We start from the raw sequence: 22,072 nt of genomic DNA, 5'->3' as shown, positions 1-22,072 counted from the left end.
AACGTGATCCAGGAGACTTGGACCCTACTCCAAGGAGTCAAAGAGGCGGTCACGAGGGTGGGGGCGGCCCCTAGGGCGCACCCCCTACCTCGTGGGCCCCTCGATGCCCCACCGACGTACTCCTTCCTCCTATATATACCTACGTACCCCCAAACAATAAGAACAGGAGCCAAAAACTTAATTCCACCGCCGCAACTTTCTGTATCCACGAGATCCCATCTTGGGGCATGTTCCGGAGCTCCGCCGGAGAGGGCCGTCATCACGGAGGGCTTCTACATCATCATAGCCTCTCCGATGAAGTGTGAGTATTTTACCTCAGACCTTCGGGTCCATAGTTAGTAGCTAGATGGCTTCTTCTCTCTTTTTGGATCTCAATACAAAGCTCTCCCCCTCTCTTGTGGAGATCTATTCGATGTAATCTTATTTTTGCGGTGTGTTTGTTGAGACCGATGAATTGTGGGTTTATGATCAAGTCTATCTATGAATAATATTTGAATCTTCTCTGAATTCTTTTATGTATGATTGGTTATCTTTGCAAGTCTCTTCGAATTATCCGTTTGGTTTGACCAACTAGATTGGTAGTTCTTGCCATGGGAGAAGTGCTTAGCTTTGGGTTCGATCTTGCGATGTCCTTTCCCAGTGACAAAAGGGGCAGCAAGGCACGTATTGCATCGTTGCCATCGAGGATAACAAGATGGGGTTTATTTCATATTGCATGAATTTATCTCTCTACATCATGTCATCTTGCTTAAGGCGTTACTCTGTTTTTAACTTAATACTCTAGATGCATGCTGGATAGCGCTCGATGAGTGGAGTAATAGTAGTAGATGCAGAATCGTTCGGTCTACTTGTCACGGACGTGATGCCTATATACATGATCATGCCTAGATATTCTCATAACTATGCTCAATTCTGTCAATTGCTCAACAGTAATTTGTTCACCCACCGTAGAATATTTATGCTCTTGAGAGAAGCCACTAGTGAAACCTATGGCCCCGAGGTCTATTCTCATCATATCAATCTCCATCACTTTAATCTTGCTTTGCTTTTTTACTTTGCTTTTACTTTTTACTTTGCATCTCTATACCAAAAATACCAAAAAATATTATATCTATCAGATCTCACTCTCGTAAGTGACCGTGAAGGGATTGACAACCCCTAATCGCGTTGGTTGCGAGTAGCTATCATTTTGTGCAGGTACGAGGGACTTGAGCGTGGCCTCCTACTGGATTGATACCTTGGTTCTCAAAAACTGAGGGAAATACTTACGCTACTCTGCTGCATCATCCCTTCCTCTTCGGGGAAAACCAACACAAGCTCAAGACGTAGCACACCCTATCCTTTACAATTTCACATATTTTATTCCCCGTTGAAAACTTTAACCAGTTTGTCATCAATCACCAAAAAGGGGGAGATTGTAAGTGCATCTAGTGCCACCCCTAGTTGGTTTTGGAGTATTGACGACAAACCTGGTTGAGGCACTAATGTGTTTGTGAGAATTGTAGGATAACACAGGTAGAAGTCCCTCATTGATTCGGTTTTTCCTACCAGAGATGACCCCTAAAAATGTATGAAGACATTGAAGTCAAAGGTGGTATGTGAAGACATTCACATTGAAGACTGTGACAAGAGAAGACATTGCATGAAGACTATGGAGCGCGAAGACTTAGTTGTTTCGTCGTTCTTTTTCTTCCTTGTTGAGTCATAGGAACCACCGTACTATTAAGTGTGGTCCAAGTGAACCAGTCAGAATGACTAAAGTGATGCTTAACCAAAATCCTATGTCTTCGAGCGAAGACTATGAGAGCAAATCTTATTCAGAGCTGGATAAGTCAGCTTTGCTTGTAGCCCAAGTAAAGTTGTCGTGTGTGTTTGATATTTGACCATTGGAACACGTGTCAGTTCCTTAGTGACCCAAGGTCATTTCGGACAAATCAGGTCGGGTTGCCTAGTGGCTATAAATAACCCACCCCTTACAGCCATAAACAGTTGGCTGCTCAGAGTTAGTATACGGCTTTTGTCGTTTGGGAGCAACCCACCTCGAAGCCTTTGAGAGAGAATTCCTTGCGAGGACAAATCCCTAAACACCCAGAGCCAAAGAGTGTTAGGCATCACTGAAGTCTTCCTGTCTGTGTGATCTGAAGACTTATTACACTTGAGGACTGTGTATCCTCCAGCCGGCTAGGTGTCGCATTCTGAGCATCCAAGAGTCATTGTGGATCGCCGGCGAACGAAGTCTGTGAAGGTTTGGAAGTCTACCTTGAAGACTTACCAGAGTGATTGGGCGAGGACTGGGTGTCCTTAGCTCAAGGGGAATAAGGTGAAGACGTGGTCTTCTGAGTTGAATCTCAGCCCCCCTAACCAGACGTACAGTTGTCACAGCAACTGGAACTGGTCCAATAAATCATTGTCTTCAACGAGCCACTGGTTCCATCCTCCCCATCTCTTTATTTGCTGATTGGTCCTTGTGAAGTCTTTGCCTGTTTGCACTAGTTATTTGTCTTCAGTGCGTGACTGCTTGTTCTGATTGGCTTCGTACTATCTTCCATCCTGATCTATACTGCCTAGCTGCTATTAGTCTCTGTCCTTTCATTTCATTGAATACTTGACTATGGCTTGCTTAGTGTAGTCTACCTTCCGCTGCATGGTAGTAGGTTTGTTTCTATCGTTTGTCTTCGAAACTTCCATGTTTTAAAGACTTTCATAAAAATCGCCTATTCACCCCCCCTCTAGTAGATCACTAGCACTTTCAGTATCCATTATCATCTGGCCAGACATAGTGTGATTTGATCACAAGGATGCCAGAATGTGGAAACGAGAAAAGAGAACAAAACCGGTAACGAGGAAACTGGCATAGTGGACAAAGTTGTTGATCCACAGTGAAACAACAGGAATAGCACACGACAACTACAGGTTCACTAGATTATTCATTCGTGTGGGTGTAGGAACCAATATGGATGTCCATGGTTCCGCTATTGATCATTGATCAGAAAGAGTTCCAGTCATGTCTACACTTCATCGAACCTATAGCGTCACACACTTAAGGGTAATCTATCTGCTAAGTAATAGATAGGGAGTCAGAGAAATTTTTTCGAAAAAGTTTCGGAGAAGGAAGGAAAAGTTTCAGGGAGAAAACCGAAAATGTTTTGGGGTCAGTGGAAGTGTTTCGAAGATAAAAACATCACACTGAAATGTTCCAGAATGCGTCTAGAATTATTTTAGAAGGTGTCGGGTATGTTATGGACCTTCGGGAATTTTTCTAGATTAAATGATCATAGAAAATTCTTGTCCTAGTCTGAGGTGACAAGATCCCATGAATCATGGGATGATGTAGGCAACACTATTGCCATGTTTGATGGCTTTATTTGAAAGCCACCTATTGGGGATTTGTGGCTAAAGTTGTGGAGCATGTTTTGGGGAGGTGGGGGGGGGGCCTTTGTGGCAGCCCAAACCGTCCATGGTGTGTGGGACCCACCCAAGGGGTTTCCTCCCTCTTTTGGTGGCTTTTGGGTGGAAAATATCCAAGGACCTTTTGGTATTTTCAGGTGCCCTCTACCCCTTGCCTCCCACTATAAATAGAGGTGGAGAGAGCTCACAATTTAACTCAATCTCTCTCAAACACAAGGCATGCATGATCTGCCATCTCTATCTCTCTCACACGAAATAGTTTCCTAGAGCCAGAAGGCTGTCTAGTTTTCGATAGGGCCTAGTTTTGGATGGCGAAGCCCTGCAGGATAGCTGACACCGTATGTGTGCAATCCGGTAGAGAGATCATAGTTTTGATCTTAGTTCGAGAGATATGATGAGGTTCTGTCCGAGGATCTGATCGAGTTTCTGTCCGAGGGCCTCCTGAAGGGCTGTCCAAGGGACCGCCTGAGGAACTTTCCGAGGGAGAACATCCTCGCGGTTGAGAGATTGTAAAATCCAAGCTATGGGGATCTGCACCGATGATCTCCTTCTGGCGTGCTTCAAGTCGGTAACGATTAGATCAAACCTTGTATGCATCTTCATAGTGGTCCTGGGCTGGTGCGTAAGTCAGAATTTTTTTGTTTTCTGCTACATTACCCTGCAATCCCTTCGACGGGAATGATTTCTCCTGATCAGGAGAAGGTGTTTAGGGAACCACCGTGGTTTCCTCGGAGCAGTTCTAACTGTGATCGGATATAAGTCGGTGCTACTTGTGAGTTGTGTTAGGATTTCCCCGAAGAGGAGAGAATGATGCAGTAGAGTAGAGATAAGAACCAAGGTTATCAATCAAGTGGAAGAACCAAGCAACACCTCGTTAGCAGTACGTACACACAAAATAACAAATACTTGCACCCAACGCAAACAAGGAGTTGTCAATCCCTTGGCGGTTAATTGCAAGGATCAAATCTCGTAGTGATAGATAGATAAATAAAAACACAAAATAAAAATGTGAAGCACATCAATTGCAAGGATCAATTCTCGTCAATGGTTTCCATTATTCATGCTCCTGTAGTCCTGTTAGAGTAGTTTAGCGGCTGTTAAAAACGTGAAGTAATGATTAATCATCATCTAGGAATTCTTGCTTCCATTTGGAGTTACTAGCGGGCTCAAAAAAATATAATCCCAAGCGTGTCATTTACATACTCTAATTCTCCAAATGACCGCTCTCACTGATTTGCTATCATATTATATAACCAAAACTGAAAAGCTAACCAATAACTTTGTCTCTCTTCCAAAAGAACTTCTCAACATACCACAATTTGTACTTCATCCTTTCTTTTGATCAATGTTTAGAAACATATTACATTTCTCAGAAATTGGATAAGACTAATATGCAAGAAAAGTGTAATTCTTGAAATCGTAAGTTCTTGCATTGACACACTTGCTAATGTCTACTCAGATCGTGTAGCTGACATATTTAAGTCATATCAAGCATTAGTGAATTCTAACCATACGTGCCAAGTAGTATATGTTATTGTTGACCAAATAAGTAGTCACATTTCTGCCGGTTAAGCATTCTTTCCATAATACCAAAAGATGTCGCACAAAAGATTATGATATTAAACATAGTTTATTTGGCATCTTGATAGAAATCACACAATGTAAACTTTCTCTATTACTTTTGTTATGTCTGTATAATTGCTTTTTTCATATCAAACTCAATGGATGGTATTGCAGTGCATTCAGTCATCAAGAAGAACTTCCCGGATGCTAAATACGATCCACATGCTAAACTTGAGTCCAGATCAACGTAAACAATTTCTCAACTGAGAATGGGCAATTAATATTCTAATTGGGCTCTGGTTTCATGTTTAAGTGTCTAATATATGTTTGATGGATTTGGAGTAAAGCTATATTTTTTTAGGGTGAGTAAAGCTATGTGGAATATGTTAATGTATGGAAACATGCCTGAGCTATTATATGGGACACAAAATATATAGTCCGGCTCCTTTGAGTATCATTCATCCATTTCTGAACTTTCCTCCGGTTAAATTTCTAAGCAAGAATTCTTTATTTTGCATATCTTCCTTCAGATTACCGCCAAACCTTTGTTTAACTAACCCAAATTCTACACGGACTTTCTTCGCAAGTACAACAATTTAATATATTTTTATTGCTACAATGTTTTTTCTTACTTTTACGATTTCGTATGTGTACTTCCCCTTTTCAATGTTCTTCTCAATTAGTACACACGATTGTACATTATCTTTTCTACTATGTTGCATCATCTCGAGCTAATTAGGCTTTATAAGATTCCCGCAAAAAAATAACATGATTGTACATTATCTTTTCTACTATGTTGCGCCACCGGGAGAGAGGGGGAGAGAGCCCCCCTTCTTCTTCTTCTTCCTTGACCTTCTCCCTAGATGGGAGAAGGGTTTCCCCTCTGGTCCTTGGTTTCCATGGCATGGGAGGGGCGAGAGCCCCTCCGAGATTGGATCTGTCTCTCTGTCTCTCTATGTTTCTGCGTTTCCAGATCTGGCCTTTCATCGTTTCTTATATTCCCGGAGATCCGTAACTCCGATTGGATTGAAATTTGGACACGATTTTTATCCGGATATTAGCTTTCTTGCTGCGAAAGAAGGCCAACAACCGCCTTACGGGGTGTCCGCGAGGGTCAGGAGCGCACCCCCTGCCTCGTGGGCCCCTCGAGCATCGTCTCACGTTGATTTCACTTCCCAAAATTCATATATATTCCAAAAAAATATTTGTCCGTTTTTATCCCGTTTGGACTCCGTTTGATATGGATTTTTTACGAAACAAAAAACATGCAACAAACAGGAACTGACACTGGGCACTGGATCGATATGTTAATCCAAAAAATTGTATAAAAATTTGCCAAAAGTATATGAAAGTTGTATAATATTGGCATGAAACAATAAAAAATTATAGATACGACGGAGACGTATCAACGGTCAGTCCAAGCTGCGGCACAGTAGCGACCAAGACAAACACTCAGCGCATCAGTGGTGCCAGTACAGGTGGCTCCGCCGGCTCCGACGAGAGGAACTGGGTGATGGTGATGGCGAGGCCCACGCCTTCCACTAAAGGGGAGAAGGAAAATAAAAGGAGAATATAAATAGTACTATGAAGTAAGAAAAGCCAACAATGCTCAAGGAGGGCAGTGCCCCCCCCCTTTAAATCAATAATTGTGATATTTAAAGTGTATTTAAATGCAATCCCCTCGGCTTCAAGATCATAACTCTTTCTTAGTTAAAGTAAAAGATCAACCTTCCTTGCAGACATACAAGATCGCATGCTCCCCCGCACCGCCGCTTGCCTCCTCCTTATCACCACACTCCATTGGAGAGATCGCTTCCTAGATGGTGAGCAGTACCGTCGTAAGCCAGTTTCAAAAAATAACTTATGCATAGAAGTACATTAGCTAGCAGTAAACATGCCAGCAAGATGATTCATATGCCAAAGCTCCTGCCTCATAGTCCCTCCCCTATAGCACGTGTGCTGATATTCTCTTCTTATCTTGTTGTTCTTCCTTTTGGGGTTCTTATGTGATGCAAAAAATTGATATGATGTTGTAACCAAATCTGGATGCAGATTTGCGGTAAGAGGGCAAAGGGTAGAAAGACAAGGGCAGATCGGCACAATTGCCACCTCTTATAGGCATAGGCATTTTTTCAATTTCTTTTGAGACAAATTAACAGAAGTTTACTCGTCTTGCAACGAAGTTAAAAAACAGAGTATCCATCCACCAAAAGGAAGAAGGAAAATAAGAAGAGAACATAAATAGTACTCCCTTCATTCTATAACAAAAATGCTAGACCTAGGGTGGCCTACTTAAACGCTACGGGTCTTTCCATTCACAAGTAATAACCCACCCACCCACCCACCCCCCACCCCCCTGAATTTCATTCGGTGGGCCCCGCCCATTTCCATTTCCAATTAAATCTTCCCATGTCAACCTGTCCGTATGGTATGTAATGCCTGTAGATGTAGTGTTACTCATTTTACGAGGTATGGTGTGTACAGTTTTTCTTCGTAAGTCGAACCTCGTAAACTTTGACCAAATACATCGAGTAAAATATCAGATAAATACAATATAAAAATATGACTCATGATATATCTAATTATATTTATTGGTATTTAAATGTTTTTCTTTATAACCTTGATCAAAGTTATTGACGTTTAATTTTTCAAAACATCTATATGCAGTGCATTATGAAATGGATGGACTAGTATATTAAGAATAATCAACACAAACCCTAGTTAGTAAGCATGCATATGTATTGTACACTGACGATGTGGTGGCCAAGTTCTGTAAACATGGCACATGTTCCTACCAAGCTAGGGTATGACTAGTAGTGGGCCGAAGGTGTGGTGGAGACATGAGCAAACATCAAAAAGGATGATGTTTGGCTCATGGTCTCGCACATTTAGGGCTTCTTTGCATTCCAGAAAATTAAATCACTGGAACAGAAAAACACTGGAGTAGGATTATGAAACATAGGTATGTATAAGAGGTGACTGGGGATGCTGCACAGGGAAACACACCGGAATTTTAGATAATTGATGGGAGAGGGTAGATAGAGTGCAAGTGCAAGTGCATTGGACTTCTTAAAATGAGGTTTGAGATCATATTGAGATTCCTATGGAATGAAGGGCGTTGGATTGGATTACATTCCAATTTGATGACCTAATCCTATGATCCATACTCCATAGGGCTTTCATAGGGAAAGATTAGAATCCTCCAAAATTTCTATAGAATTCGTTCAATCCTCTTCTTGACATCCCAAGTAATCTGTGTGCGGTTCATTGGAGAAGAATGCGTGAAATTTGTATGCCTAAAACCATGACCTGATTTTCTTCCTGAAAAGAACTGGCAAATTGTAATTTTGTTGAACCCTTGACGTTTTTCATTTTCCAGAGTGTGCTCTGTTCTTTGCCTGATTCTTAATTTGGCCGATGGGTTCTTGCAAATTAATAAGCTGACAGTGGTGTAAAAAAACCAAGATCCGTCGTAGTCTAGGTGGTTAGGATACTCGGCTCTCACCCGAGAGACCCGGGTTCAAGTCCCGGCGACGGAATTTTTTGTAAACCTACTGTTTTTTTTTCTTTTGCAAGTTTTGTTTTAGTTATGCAGTTTACTCAGGTAATACTCTGTTCATTTAAAATACAGAGCTAATGCATTTTATTTTCTGATCTATACAACAACTAGAATGCCCTGACATCTAGGATTGACATCATTCAGATAGGTTTTGTTTCCCACATGGTCAGAAACAGTCAAATTCAAAACACAAGAATCAAAGCCGCAACATTTCAGAAAGAAATCGTGCTCGGCAACCCGACATTTGCTCGAGAGAAATGGCTCTAGACACTTGAATTAAGCTCTAGGATAATGTTCATAAATAAACAGGCAAAAGTTACAGGTAATGAGTCTCAGCACAAGGCGCTCGCTCACAGGTACATTTGCCTCTAGAGCATACACATAGTGGGCATAGTTACAACGTACAGAAGAAAAGCAAAACGACGAGCCCTGGAGTCGATCATCACTTGGGCGCGCTTCACCGAACAGGGGAAGAACACCATTGGTATGCACCTCCACCGACCAAACACACGCTAAATGATGGTGGCGGCGACAAGATTATCGCCGACGGTTGGTGACCTACCCCACCAGGACGGCGGTGTGGCCAGTCACTGGCTGGAGAGCTGCGGCGGACTCTAGTTTCGCCCACTTCAGCCTCCGCTTCTCCTCCATCGACGCCTGGTTTTCCTCGTCCTCCTTGCACTTTGTTAGGCACGCCGAGAATAGTTCCTCGTCCATCTCGGAGAACATCTTCATTACGTTGGCGGTCAGGTTCAGGACCGCGTGGTTCCAGTGGTTCTGGCCATTCTGTTCTAGCGCCGGAACGATGATGGGCATGATCACTTGCCGGTTTTGTGCCACCAGGCTGATGATGTGATCATTGTTCCACATGAAGAGTGCTCTTTCAGCAACCTGAAGAAGAAACAGTCTTATTAAGCCAACAACCATTTGTAATAGAAAATTCAGAGCATATGTCAGCCAACTAAGTGACCATAACAAACTGATGTGTGAACTCATTTGAGTGCTTAATGCCGGCCCAAGTGTCTGCTATTCATGATATTGAAAATATATAATCATTAGGTGATAACACGACGGCCTACTTTGGATATGTCGTCCATTTGTCAACATTAACTTCGAGGGCTTCAGAGTTCAGACATCTGTTGCTCATTTGCCATGTCCACACATTCTAATCACAAATATGAGGCACATGGAGGGACCAAAAATAAGCAAGTAGCTGTTTGAACCTTTGGGGACAGCTTGATCAAGAATGTTATTTTGTAATCATGACCCATTCTGTTTGAGTGGTGCTAACTTCTTCAGACTTCACCACATAAGCACCTAAATAAATTCCATATGGAAGTGTCTAGTTTAAGTGGCAGAAACAAGTGTAGTGCATCTAAGAATACTGCAACAGAACATTGAAGAACTCAGAATTACCGCGTTGTGTTACTTGGGGCAAGGCAAGTTACCTGGAAATGAGAACTGTTGATGCACTGAGCTATCCGCCGAAACAATGGAACCATACATTTCTGGAACTCCACCATGCTGGTAGCCTCCAGGATCTCCTCAATCTCACTCAGGAACATCACCTCCTTCTGACTATTTGTCACCGGCCAATATCTCAGCAGACCAATGATTATCGATCCGGCAAGCTTGGGGTCCTTTTCTAGAAACTGTGTCACACAGTATGTCAGCTGCTGGAGATACACCCCAACTGACTTCGGCTTGTGCAGAGGAATCAAAACTCTCCAGAGAAAGATCTTGTGTTCTTCCTTGAGAGGCAATGCAAAGCCACTGATGATGCTGCCGAACACCTCGAGCAGCTCGGCGATCCCGTTGTGCCGCTGGGTCTCGAACACGAAGTGGTAGAATATGTTGCTCACCGCCTTGCGGATGAACGGCCGGTGCACCATGAACTTGCCGTAGATCCTGTGGAGGATGGTCTTGAGGGAGTCTCGCTCTCTGGGGTCCTCGGAGTCGAGCAGGTTGAGCAGCCTGACGATGAAGGAGTGGTCGAAGTACTTCTTCCCTATCTTGGCATCCAGGGAGTTGGATCCGATGAACTTGAGCAGCAGCTCGTACACCAGCTGCAGGTGGCACCACGCGGGGTCGAACATCGGCTCGTCCTCGTCGCCCTCGCCGCCGCCGCCGGATGACGAGCCACCGGACCTGTAGCTCGGGGGGAACACCCGGAAGAGGTTGACGGCGAGCATCCTGGAGCAGGCGGCGATGACGGCCTCCGGGTAGCGGCCGCTGGTGGAGTCGACGAAGTCGATGAGATCCAGCAGCGTCTGCCGCTTGATGTCCTTCTCGGCGGAGCTCTTGGCCGGGTCGGAGAAGTCGAAGACGGCGCAGCAGAGGCCGAGCTTGCTGACGAACAGGTTGTGGCGCTCGGAGCTGGGCACGTCCTTGAAGGCGACGAGCGGCTCGATCCCGGCGACGACGCTGGAGGGGAAGACCGCCGACGACATGCGCTTGATGGTGGAGGCGGAGCGGCCGCCCCCGCCGGCCGGCACGCTGCTGGTGCGTTGTATCGGGTTGCCATTGCCGCCGCCGCTGCACTGGCCCGAGTCGCCGCCGCCGCCGCCCGAGGACTTGGTCCGCGGCAGCTTGCTGAGGAACTGCTTCCACATCTTGGTCGCGTCCGCCCAGGAGCCCCCTCACGCCGGCGCCACCATGGCACAGCAGAGCCTTCGGAGCAGCAAAGCAGGAGAGGGAGAGGGATTAGGCGGAGCAAGAAGAAAGATCTGGCAGCTCTAGATGCAGCAAACAGTGAACTTTGTACAAAAGATCTTCCAAATCCGGGCCAATGCAGCTGAATCTGGACCCAGCGAGCTCCAACCAGACACGAAGATAACCAAGCCGAGCTAGACCGAAGCTGGGGAACCTCGGCCAGGAAAGGGACGCGACAATGGCGGCGGCCACCCACCAGGCACCTACCTCACAGCGCGCAGCAAGAGCAGCAAGTGCGTGCCAGCCACCCCACCAGAACAGCGCCGGATCTGGGGCCTCGGAGGCCGGCGCCCTCCGGATCCGTGCGCCGAGACGCGGCGGCGAGGCCGGTAGCTACAGAGGTCGGTCGGGAGCTCGTGAGGAGGCTTGGGGAAGCGGATCGAAATCTGTGTGCCTGCCTGCGCGTGGTCCGCTCCGCTTCTTCTCGGGAAGAGGAGTGAGGTGAGGTGGGGGAGGGAGCAGACAGGAAGGGAAGGGGACGCTTGTTCGCTTGCTGCGCGGACTGTTTTGTTAATACGGGAAACAGTACGGACGTCCTCGTCATTCATATATTTTTTTTCATTCAAAAAGGAAAAACTAAAAGAAGCATTTTTTTTTGTACCACCACCACCACGAGTCAGTCAGTCACGATGTCACCGTGTTTGTTTTCTTGGTTCGTAGCAGGAGTAGTAGTACTACAAACAGTCTCGCTAAGAGCCCTTAAACTCACCTCATATGTTCGGATGGGCCGTCTGGTCACAGACCAATCACGAATTTTTTATCCGGACAAGCGTTTTAAACTGGTCGTAAACTTCTTGGCTGATTGGCACCCTCGTATTCAGCCTAAATATGAGGGGATATGGAACGTTCGGGCGCATCCGCCACGTAGTACTGACGATGAGATCCCACACGGACTGCTCAAAAACCCGACGGTCCAACAAATGACTCCTCCGTCACCACGGTGTGAACGGCGTGTGGTGTTGTTCCAGCTCGCCGCCTGAAGCCAAATCCGACTATTTAAGCCAGCCGGCGTCCCCCAACCCTAACCCATCCACCTCCTCCCTCTCTGCACCGTCACCTGAGCCCGTCCGCCTCCTCTCCCCGTTCTCCCACGCTCTCCGGCATCGTCATCGTCCGGTGACTGATCACCACGTACCCTATGCTCACGCTGGAGCGCCGAAGACAGATCACGGGGGAGATCCAGGCAAGGCACGCCTCCCGCGTCGCTGTCGGGCTGCCTCCGGACTCACCGGAGTTAGCCGGAGGAGGGGCGAGAGCGACTGTTGGAGCCGATGGAGGCGGCGGGTCCGAAGGAGGACAAGGTGGAGCAGACTGCTCCGGGGTTCAACATGGCGGAGGCAGACTGCTCCGGGGTTCAACATGGCGGAGGTGGAGACGCCGGAGCACGTGGTCCGCTGCTTCTTCTCGGGAAGAGGAGAGGAGGGAGCGAGGTGGGAGAGCAGACGGGGAGGGAAGGCGTCGCGTGTTTGCTTCCTGTGGGGACCGTCTTGTTAATACGGGAAACCGTACGGACGTCCTCGTCATCATATCTTTTGTACCACCGCCACGAGTCCGTCACGATGTCACCGTGCTTGTTTGGGAGTTGGTTCGTGGTAGGAGTAGGAGTAGGAAAATACTCGTACGACAAGCGGCGAATCTGGGGCTTTCTGCAAAGCCGGGATCCGGGGCCGGACCTACGGCCAGATTTGGTCGCCGGCCCGGCCGGGTGATAATTAGCAGCTGGTCCAGCTTGAATCTTAACAAATCGGCCGAAATAATTGTCTGGAAAAGCAGTTGAAAAAACCCTGCGAGTAGAGTAGAGCGGTGTGAATGGCGGAGAATAATGTGCCTCCTTTCAATCAGAGCCCGCCCATGCCCATGCCCTCTCTGCACGGCCGGCGCGGCGACGGAGGGAGGGCTTTAATTCGAACGCCGCGCTCAGGTCACGGGCGGGCCGTCCGATGGATACGGAGGCAGATGGACGGTGAGGCAGAGCCGTGCGTGCGTGAGGGTGAGGGTGACGCGCGGGCGGGCGGGCTCGCCGGAGGGGAGGACGGACCGCCGCCCGCCGTGTCGCTGTCTCGCCGCGGGGGACCGCACGCAAGGGGGTGAAGTCACGCACCACGTACTCCTGTTGCCGCATGGTGAAGAGGAGGATGGCGTAGGTTTTTTTTACTGCTGCTACGGCTCTGCCTCTGGTCCGACGAGCATGCGGCCATTTGCGCGTGCCGCGTGGTACGTTTGTGTGTCGAGCGTGCTGCGTGGGCGGCTTCGCTCTTTGGTGCGCCGTGACGTCGCCGCTGCGCACGTACACAAAAGTGCTTACATCTTCTTACCTCTTCTCTTTTATAAGAACGTTGGTAATTTATTAATTGGGTGTGGCTAGGTCTTACTCGACTCAGACTTAACCACGTTTAAGTCAAGTGATATACTAGTATGTAAGAAGAGAAGAAAACTGGAAATAATTTTTTACACGAATCTTCATCCAAAATCAAAGGAAGATATTATCGACTGAGACATAACCAAGTCTAAGTCGACTGAGACTTAGCAAAACTAGGCAACAAACTCATAGAATACAATGTCTACCAGGTACAAACCGGGACTGAGTGGGAAAAAAAATACAAAGATCGACCAAATGCGGAGACGGCTTGGCTAGAGCACGATCTACTTCACGGAGGTGCCGACGAACGTGCTTGGAAGCAACCCAGAAGAAACCTTGAGCCGCATGCATCATGTAGGCGATGACGAGGAGAACAATAGAGCGATCCGGGCACTCGGAGTGAAGCTGTTGCACAGGGATACGAAACAATCAAAAGCAAAAAACCACTTCTTCAAATTGTTCATCACGGGCCAGGAAGACTGGGCGTCGAAACACGGGTGCTTTAGCCGTCTCAAGAGCCAAAACTCTGAGTCAAAAAAAAAGGAGCCGAAACTCCAACAATGAGTTCAGTGCAACCAGCAGCACATGCACCATTTTGATTCAAACCACTACCGACATATCAAGATCGGCGAACATAGCTGAATCGGAATTGATCAAGACTGTCCCCGACGGTCGGCGGAGAGTCGGAGACCAAGAAGAACTAGAAGCAAAGGCCCCACACCTAGAAATGGGTGCATGCTTGTACATCTTCCTTGCAAAATGCAACTAGTGTCGCTGGAATTGCGAAGGCATCAAACTTCTTGATGCTAATTAAAATCAATTCTCCAGTGATGCATATACAAGTGAAGATATCATCAAATGACAAGCCCAACATCTTCAATGCTGAACGTGGCAGCTAGCTCGGGCGTGAACAAACAGCCACCATATCTTGGCAATGCTTAAGCTTTGGCTTGGTATACCAAATCTAATGTATTGTATTTTGTGCCAACCTTCTCAGCATAGTACGAAGTCTTCCTTTTCATATCCACACGGCTAATGAAAAGGTCGTGCACCTCAGTATGATTGGTTCTTCCATTCATCTTTTGGACTAACGTCTTAATTAATAAAGTGGCTAGTATCAGTTTTCTATTTTTTGGGGGGAAATAGGTATTTTAAACCTTCAAAAAAGGTCTAGAAAAATATATATGAGGATGATCTATGCACCAAGGAGGCCACGGGGTACCTGGACTTGGGACACGAGGGGCCACAAAGTTCCTAGGCGCCCTGTGTAGATGCCCAAAACCCTAGGGCGCCTGGGTAGGGTGTCTGGATGTTCTAGGAACCTTATGGAGCTCTCCTATTGTCGCAAGCTTGTCCCTGAAGTTTTGAACTACCCTAAAAATTCTAGTTTTTCCGTGGTTACCGATGCCTAACAATTAGTAAAATGGTTTGATACTCATATTTGAGCGTCCAACAACAGGCCCCTCCCCCCTCCTTGAAAATCAAATTCACTATCCGAAGCAGGGGAGGCTCTCATCCTCCAAGTCCATGGCCATCAAAAAGCGAGGAAACCCTTCTCCCACTTAGGCGGGTGAGGCCAAGGAAGGAGGAGGAGAGGGCTCTCCTCCTCTAGACCTGGCCATGGGAAACCCGACCCAAAATAGCTCGACCCGGCCGGGCCCGATCTTATCCTCGGGCCACGCCTGGGCCTAGATTTTGAGTCTGAATGCTAGGTCGGGCCGGGCTTGGGCTTGACATTTATGCGTTTTAGGGAAGAGGCCCGGCCCGAGGCCTGAGGCCTGATGGGCTTTTCCACTCAAGGTCCGGGCTTAGGCCTAAGAAGTAGGCCTGCTGGTCGGGTCAGGCCCGGCCTAGGTTTTATGCTGCAGGATTTTGTAGGCCCGACCCAAGTTATGGCCGGGTATATCCTCCTTTAGGTGCCATCATCATGACCACCGCCTCCAACGGCTTCATCGTCATCTCCACCACCATCTTCTTCCGTAGTCTAGAGACTTCTCCATAGATAAGTTTATTACTAGCACCAAACATCTATTTTCATCTTGCTAAGTACTTTAGTTACCTCCTCACAACCTATCTTGCAAAGTACATTAGTTATAGAAAGTCTAGGTGAAGTAAACACTAAAGTGCATAGATAGTTTTGTAAGTGGCATACATAACTTGAGAGGATATCAAACTTACCTTTATCTACTATGGGGTATTTCCCCTTGTATACTTCCACATCCACTTTGGAAAGTGCTACATCAATTCTCTACACTTGAGGATTATCAAGTTTTTTTGGCGTCATTGTGGGAGCATAGCGCTAGGTTGAATATTCTTGTTTGGTTTGCTATTAATGTAATATTAATCCTATGATTTTTGTCTATAAAAAATATCAAAGAAATGTATATCTGTGATGACTTGCTCTTGGGATTTATTAATAATGGTAGCAACAATACCTGCGATGTTCCCCTTGTTGCTACTAATGTTTTCGATGAAGGAAGTACCACTTTTGAAATTGAAGAACTAATGGTACCAATTGAGGAAGAATGATTATAGACCCATGCATGCCTCCAAATGAAGATAAAACTAACTCTATTGCTGAAATACTCATATTGCCTTTTATTTATCTAGTCTTAAACGATGATTCTTCAAATGAAAGCTCTATTTTGTCTAGTCTTAATGATGATTCGCCTTTGTCATCACCGTCGTCAGATTCAACACTCATTCCCTTTTATTTATTGACGACTTATTTCCTCAATGATGATTCTTTAAACTCTTTCTTCTCCAGTCTCAGTGATGACTTATATGTAAACTCATTAATGAGAGCAAATTTGGATTTGAAAGCTCTCTTTATTTATCTAGTCTTAATGACGATTATTTAAATTCATTACTAAAAACTCAATGCCTTTTATTTATCTAGTCTCATTGATGATTTATCTTCGTCCTCATCATCGTCAGATTCTGGCTAGGGGACAATTTTGGTGACGATTCCTCACATTTGGGGCATGGTCCTCCGCCAACAGTTAGCCGCCCAATGGCTAGTCTGGCCGATGTCCTCAATATCGCATGGACGTTGGTAAGTCACCAGAGAAAAAAAGGTAGGTGTAGGCAGGTAGTTGCACGTGCCCCTATTATAGTCGTTAGAGGATCCAGGGGTGTTGCTTCCTCGGTCCTTGGATCGATGACGACTCCGTTGCCGGAGTTGGAGGAGAGGGCACCTGCGACCGACAAAACAATGAATTGGAATTTTGCTAATGCTTGGGTGAGGTTTGGTAAATGGGCTAACCCGGAATCTCACCTTCTAGCTAGCCATGAAGCCCAAGGCCCTTCTGTTGAGCCTTCACGGGTGGAGTGCTTCACATGATGGAGTGGACGCATGGCGGGGCGATCACCTGGTGCACCGTCAACACGTTTGCTCTTTAGAGCATGTCCTATTTTAGGGCATCAAAAAGAGGTTGGAAGAAAACTTAGGGCACCAAAATGTAGTTTTTCTGGTCGCGAAGAAGTGACGTCTCCAAGAGCTGCCCTAAAATAGGCATCACTGCTCCAACAACCGCCAAAAAAAGTAGTCGCACAGCATATTTATGTCCACAATATACATACATATAACAAATACATGTCAAAATCAATTGAATTCAACGACAATCAATTATTTCATGCCCACCACTCCTCCATGAGATTAAAACATAGAGGATAAAAAGATAGTTCTTGCGTCTCCCAAATTCTACAATCTGTGAACATGATTCTAGAATCTGCAAACTGAACAATAATTTCAACAATCTTTGAAACATACTAATCTTTGAACAAAAATACAAAGGCTAATCTCTGAATTACCAATTCACTTTCTGTGAAGAATACACACTAATCGCTGAACTATACACCAATGACAACAAGAATATCATTTGTACTGGCAACACCTATGTTTTCCAAAAGCCCAAAAAGCGAATATTCATTTCTGAGCCTAGGCTCATCTACACCCGATTAAGGAAAAACTCACAAAAGTTCAAAAAAAAATCCATTTTTTGCATGGTAGATAATTTGGTGTGTGAGGTGCGCTTTAAATTTCAGATCATTTGGACATATGAGTAGCTGTCAGAAAAAGTACAAATTGGGTCAGAACAGTACATGAACAGTAAACATTTTTGCAGACCCCAAATTTGTTTTTTTTCCGAGAGCTATTCAGATGTCCAAAAATTTGGAGCGGACCGCTCGCACCAAATTATCTACTGTGCCAAAAAAATTGGATTTTTTTAAAAAAATCTAGTATTTGTTTTGAATTTTTTTCCTCAACGTGGGTGCAGATGTGCCTGGGCACCGAATCGTCGCTCTCCCCAAAAAGGCACCGTTCCTCTATAGTAGGGCATCTGTTGGAGATGCATCATATATTCATGTGATAGACGTTTCCACAGCCAGCAAGAACATGTATACCTCTGGGAGTTGCTAAAAAACTGGTAGTTGTCTCATATTTCGGGTACCTTGAGAAATATGACTTTCTTGTTCTTGGCGAGATGCACTATTTGCTTCAGCCAACGAATATCTGCACTTTGGCGTAGCTAGTAAATATGCAGTATCACTTTTCCGAATGCAGCTTAAATTTTGCAATAGAGAACTATGAACTCTCAAGAACTAGATCTGCTTGAACAAGTTAAGATTAAAATAGGCATCACTGCTAGAACTATGAACTCTCAAGAACTAGATCTCAGAGAAGTTAATATTAAGGTTTTCTGAGAAACTGTTAATGTGCTTGACGGGGATGAATTTGGGATTTCATCGATCGAACCTTCCGAAGAAACCAAAAAGAAACCTTCCGAAGAAACCAAAAAAAAACAACCTTCCGAAGAAACCAAAAGCAGAAGAACCGAGTCTTGTATCGGATCGCCAGTTCGGAAGTGCGCTAAACTTTGAGAATTCGACAATATTAGAACTCAGCCAAATAAAATACCATCGAAGTCGTTGTAGTATAGTGGTAAGCATTCCCGCTTGTCACGCTGGTGACCCGGGTTCGATCCCCGGCAACGACGAATCTTGTATTTTTTTTTTGCACTTCTGCAGCATTTTTCTTTTTTGCAAGTACTTCTGCAGCATTTTCATCCATCCTAGCCAAGCCATGTTATCCCTGTTTTGTCAGTACGTACAAATAGGTCATGGAAATGCAACCTGTGGGCACAAATAATTTTGTCCATAAACAACCGCGGACGTGCCCGGGCGTGTTCGTGGGCGCTGACTGGTCAAGTCTCATATGTTAGCTTCAACATCCACGTCCCTCATATCCAAAACCCGAAACGGATGCAATCTATGCAACACTATGTATAAATATGACCAACACCCAGTTCATCGGGGCACCATTTCATCGCCGGACAAAACCACACGTAGTTCATCGACGGACAAGCCAGGAGGAAAGTTGGAAGTTTTAACTGCATGAAGCTTTATTCTGATGAAGGCACTCTCTATTAACCCAAACTAGTACTAACAACATGAAACATGTTAATATAGACGTAATTCTCCCAAAATCTGAAACCAGCCACATTGGTAACCAATATCTACTGGTCGATACTATGGCAGCGACTACAGGGCTCTAGGACCTTGAACTGGACATGCTTTGAAACTCTCCACGCGATGCACCTACCCGCAACCTCCACGGCTCTATGAGCTCCCGCGACATTTGTCTTGCTCATTGCCCAACACTGACCATTCTTTGTTGAGGTGGGGCATCTGCCAATGGTGCCCAACCTTCCATTGGAGAAGTAGATCGTGTCTACCGTTAGACATTCGAGGGAAGCCGCGCTCTCGAGGATGAGGACCGTGAGCTCGATCAAGCTATTGGATAGATAGAATCCTGTGATCAGCACCTGCCTAAGGCGGTCATGCCGGTACTCTAGCTTTCATCTAGAATACTCGTTGTCGTCTCCAGAAACGAGATCATGTCTGCTAGCACCCTCCTCTATCTGCATATAAATTACTGTGTCACCGTTTCGATAAAAAAAGTGTACCACACTATTCATCATAGATAACCTTTAGTGTTACGGATAGTGACTTCACCTGTAGAATGAAAGATTCCAGGACAGAAGAAGCAGCAAGAAAAGAGACCAAAGAGAAGATGTCACGACTTGGAGGGAAGGGCATTGCTGCTCGATGGAGTACGATTTCCAGGTTCTTGAGGTGGGGGAACTTGGAGGGCAACATTGGAATTGGAATATTGACTTTCTGAATAAGGACGAACCCCAAGATTAATAAAAATGTGTTGTATACATAATTTAGTTGTGAAGTGTATACTTAAATATGTCCATGTAGTTTGGTCATCGAGATGTTATTAAAGCCAAAAACATATTCCTCTCCATGGGGTGAGTGCAGGGTAAGACTCTCAACATTCCATATGATGGATGGAAGCTTGGTGCGAGCATCAGAGAGAAGAACTCTTGACAAATCTACATTCTGAAGTTGAGTAGAACTTCTCACAGAGATTTTGTCAGGATCCCAATCCTATCACAGCGAAAGGAGCAGAGATTTGGTGCTTCGATCTGTACTGTATGCAGCCCTGTGCATTGTATAAAGCTAAGGTATTTGAGCTGCTGCAACATCCAAGCTATTCGCAAGCAAGTCAACCCCCAACAATAGGAGATGTCCAACTTCTTTAGGATTGAAGATTTTGAGAGCAAGAGCCCTAATCCTTTCTCTGTTACACAGATAAGAGACAAATGTAAACAAGTCAATCTTCTCAAGATGCCAATTGATGAGGTGGGATGAAAAGCAAAGCCGGAGAGGCGGAGAGATTGGATTGAACTTGCAGCTGCCTCATGAGACAAGAGGGCACATGGGAAGCTGTATTCTTCCTTGAGTAAAGGTATTGACAAGTCAAGTTCTTTGATCAGAGACTTGACAGTGATTTGGAGCCACCTGTCGAGGACGGAGGCTTTGATTTTGCCATAAGTGGCAAGTATAAGTGTAAGTTTAAGTGTCTCCACCTTAATCCCATTGTTGTCATGGTTTTCAAGAATTTGGTCTACTTTTTTTATGATACAGGTTTCTTGTTCTTTCAATGTCTTATTGGCCAATCCAAGTGTATGTTGGTTGAGTACAAGGTTGGAATAGCATCTCCAGGAACATAGAAATCCACGACACACACAGGCAGCACGAGCAGCGTCTTGTACTGTCAAGAGGGAGTGTATGCAATGTATAATATCCTACAGAAACGAGGTTGACAGGTTCAACAGTTAGATTGGAGCTAGTAGTTGACTGCAATATAAAGAACAAATCATATTTATATAGCTTGCTAATTTATGCATGTACTTTGCATCAAGGCCTGCAATGGACGAGAACAATTCATCAATAGAGCAGAGAGCTAATAACTACTCACTCTAATATGGGAATGAGAGAGTACATTCATGCATGCATAACTATTGTTGCCGATTTACAATGAACTGAACCAGTGATTCTGTGGAAACAAAGCATTGTTACAATTTACCAAGGAAAAACTTGGCGGGCTATACAAAATAGCGCTGCCCCTTCAAATATGCTATTAGTGTGCTATACTGTGCTATTAGCGAGACATTGTACAATGGTTTATTTAGCAAGACAATTCTCTGCACTATTAGCAGTGCTATTTTTTTCAGTGCACTTTACGTGCAACACAATGAGAAATTGTTAGCAAAAGGCAAGCCAAAGCGAAAGTGTTAGGCCAAGATGCGTCGGTTGTACTTTCCTGGGGATCCCGTGATAGACGTTTCTAGAGCCAGCAAGGTCATATACATACCTCTGGGAGATCGGCTTGTTGTTGGCAGGATGCACCATATGTTTCAGCCGTCGAAGCCTCTGTTCCACTATCTGCAAGTCAGCATGCATAGCTTGTAAATATTCATGTAGTATCACTTTTTCTCATGCAACTCAAAATTTGCAAGAGAGAACTATGGATTCTCAAGAACCCTGCTGGCTACTTGAACAAGGAAAGCTACAACAAATTTGGTGCAAGAAAACCCGAAAGTTCAAAACAGTCGGTCAGGATACGTAGAGGTGGATAATCTGAAGCTTTTTATCGATCTGAGCTCTTAGAGCAACCAGAGCTCTTCCGCCTCCCTCCTGATGACGATCAAGGACGACGCCCGCTCCTGGGCCTTTGCAGGAGTCAAAGGACTCAACAGCATTATCCCTGTAATGTAGCCTAAGTTGTCTGGGCTGAGCAGCCCATCTCATGCTCTCTTTGTATCGTGTGCACGCCTTGTAGTGTATGTGACCACGATGCCACCCTGTATGTTCTAACCCCTTCTATCGATGCAATGATACGCTCACAGTAGCGTATTCGTTAAAAAAAGGTTTTGTTAATCTGAGACTGATATTAATTAATGTACTTCTTGACGTGCTGATCGATTGAACCTTACACAAAACAACTGGGTGCGCGACGAGATCAACAAATTTTGGCCTAGAGCAGAAGGACCGAGATGGGCTGAAAAGCTGGGAGACATACTTGCATGAGGAGTAGAGAGTGTCGTGCAGTCGTC

The 22,072-nt window shown here is 45.3% G+C and overlaps 1 protein-coding gene and 1 non-coding gene across 2 annotated transcripts; one reads left to right on the top strand and one right to left on the bottom strand.

Annotated features, from left to right (window-relative positions):
* The first annotated feature begins 8,437 nt into the window (after positions 1–8,437).
* On the top strand, positions 8,438–8,510 carry TRNAE-CUC (transfer RNA glutamic acid (anticodon CUC)). The gene has a single exon. It is a non-coding gene; the product is annotated as a tRNA-Glu (tRNA).
* A 296-nt stretch (positions 8,511–8,806) lies between these two features.
* LOC123067269 (serine/threonine protein phosphatase 2A 57 kDa regulatory subunit B' kappa isoform) lies at positions 8,807–11,731 on the bottom strand. The gene is made up of 3 exons (XM_044490146.1): positions 11,450–11,731; positions 9,979–11,200; positions 8,807–9,421 (listed from the first exon to the last, which is right to left on the bottom strand). The coding sequence occupies exons 2-3, from the start codon at positions 11,140–11,142 to the stop codon at positions 9,089–9,091; spliced, it is 1,497 nt and encodes a 498-aa protein (XP_044346081.1). The 5' UTR covers positions 11,143–11,200; positions 11,450–11,731; the 3' UTR covers positions 8,807–9,088.
* Between the last annotated feature and the right edge of the window lie 10,341 nt (positions 11,732–22,072).

Source organism: Triticum aestivum, chromosome 1A, assembly GCF_018294505.1.
Source record: "Triticum aestivum cultivar Chinese Spring chromosome 1A, IWGSC CS RefSeq v2.1, whole genome shotgun sequence".
Taxonomy (NCBI): domain Eukaryota; kingdom Viridiplantae; phylum Streptophyta; class Magnoliopsida; order Poales; family Poaceae; genus Triticum; species Triticum aestivum.
This window is presented reverse-complemented; position numbering and strand designations above follow the sequence as displayed.

Excerpts from the sequence above, each read along its gene's own strand:
- LOC123067269 (XM_044490146.1), bottom strand. The coding sequence starts at position 11,142 with ATGTGGAAGCAGTTCCTCAGCAAGCTGCCGCGGACCAAGTCCTCGGGC. Across the intron at positions 9,422-9,978 it reads TCAACAGTTCTCATTTCCAG|GTTGCTGAAAGAGCACTCTT; the intron begins GTAACTTGCCTT and ends TTTCTTCTTCAG.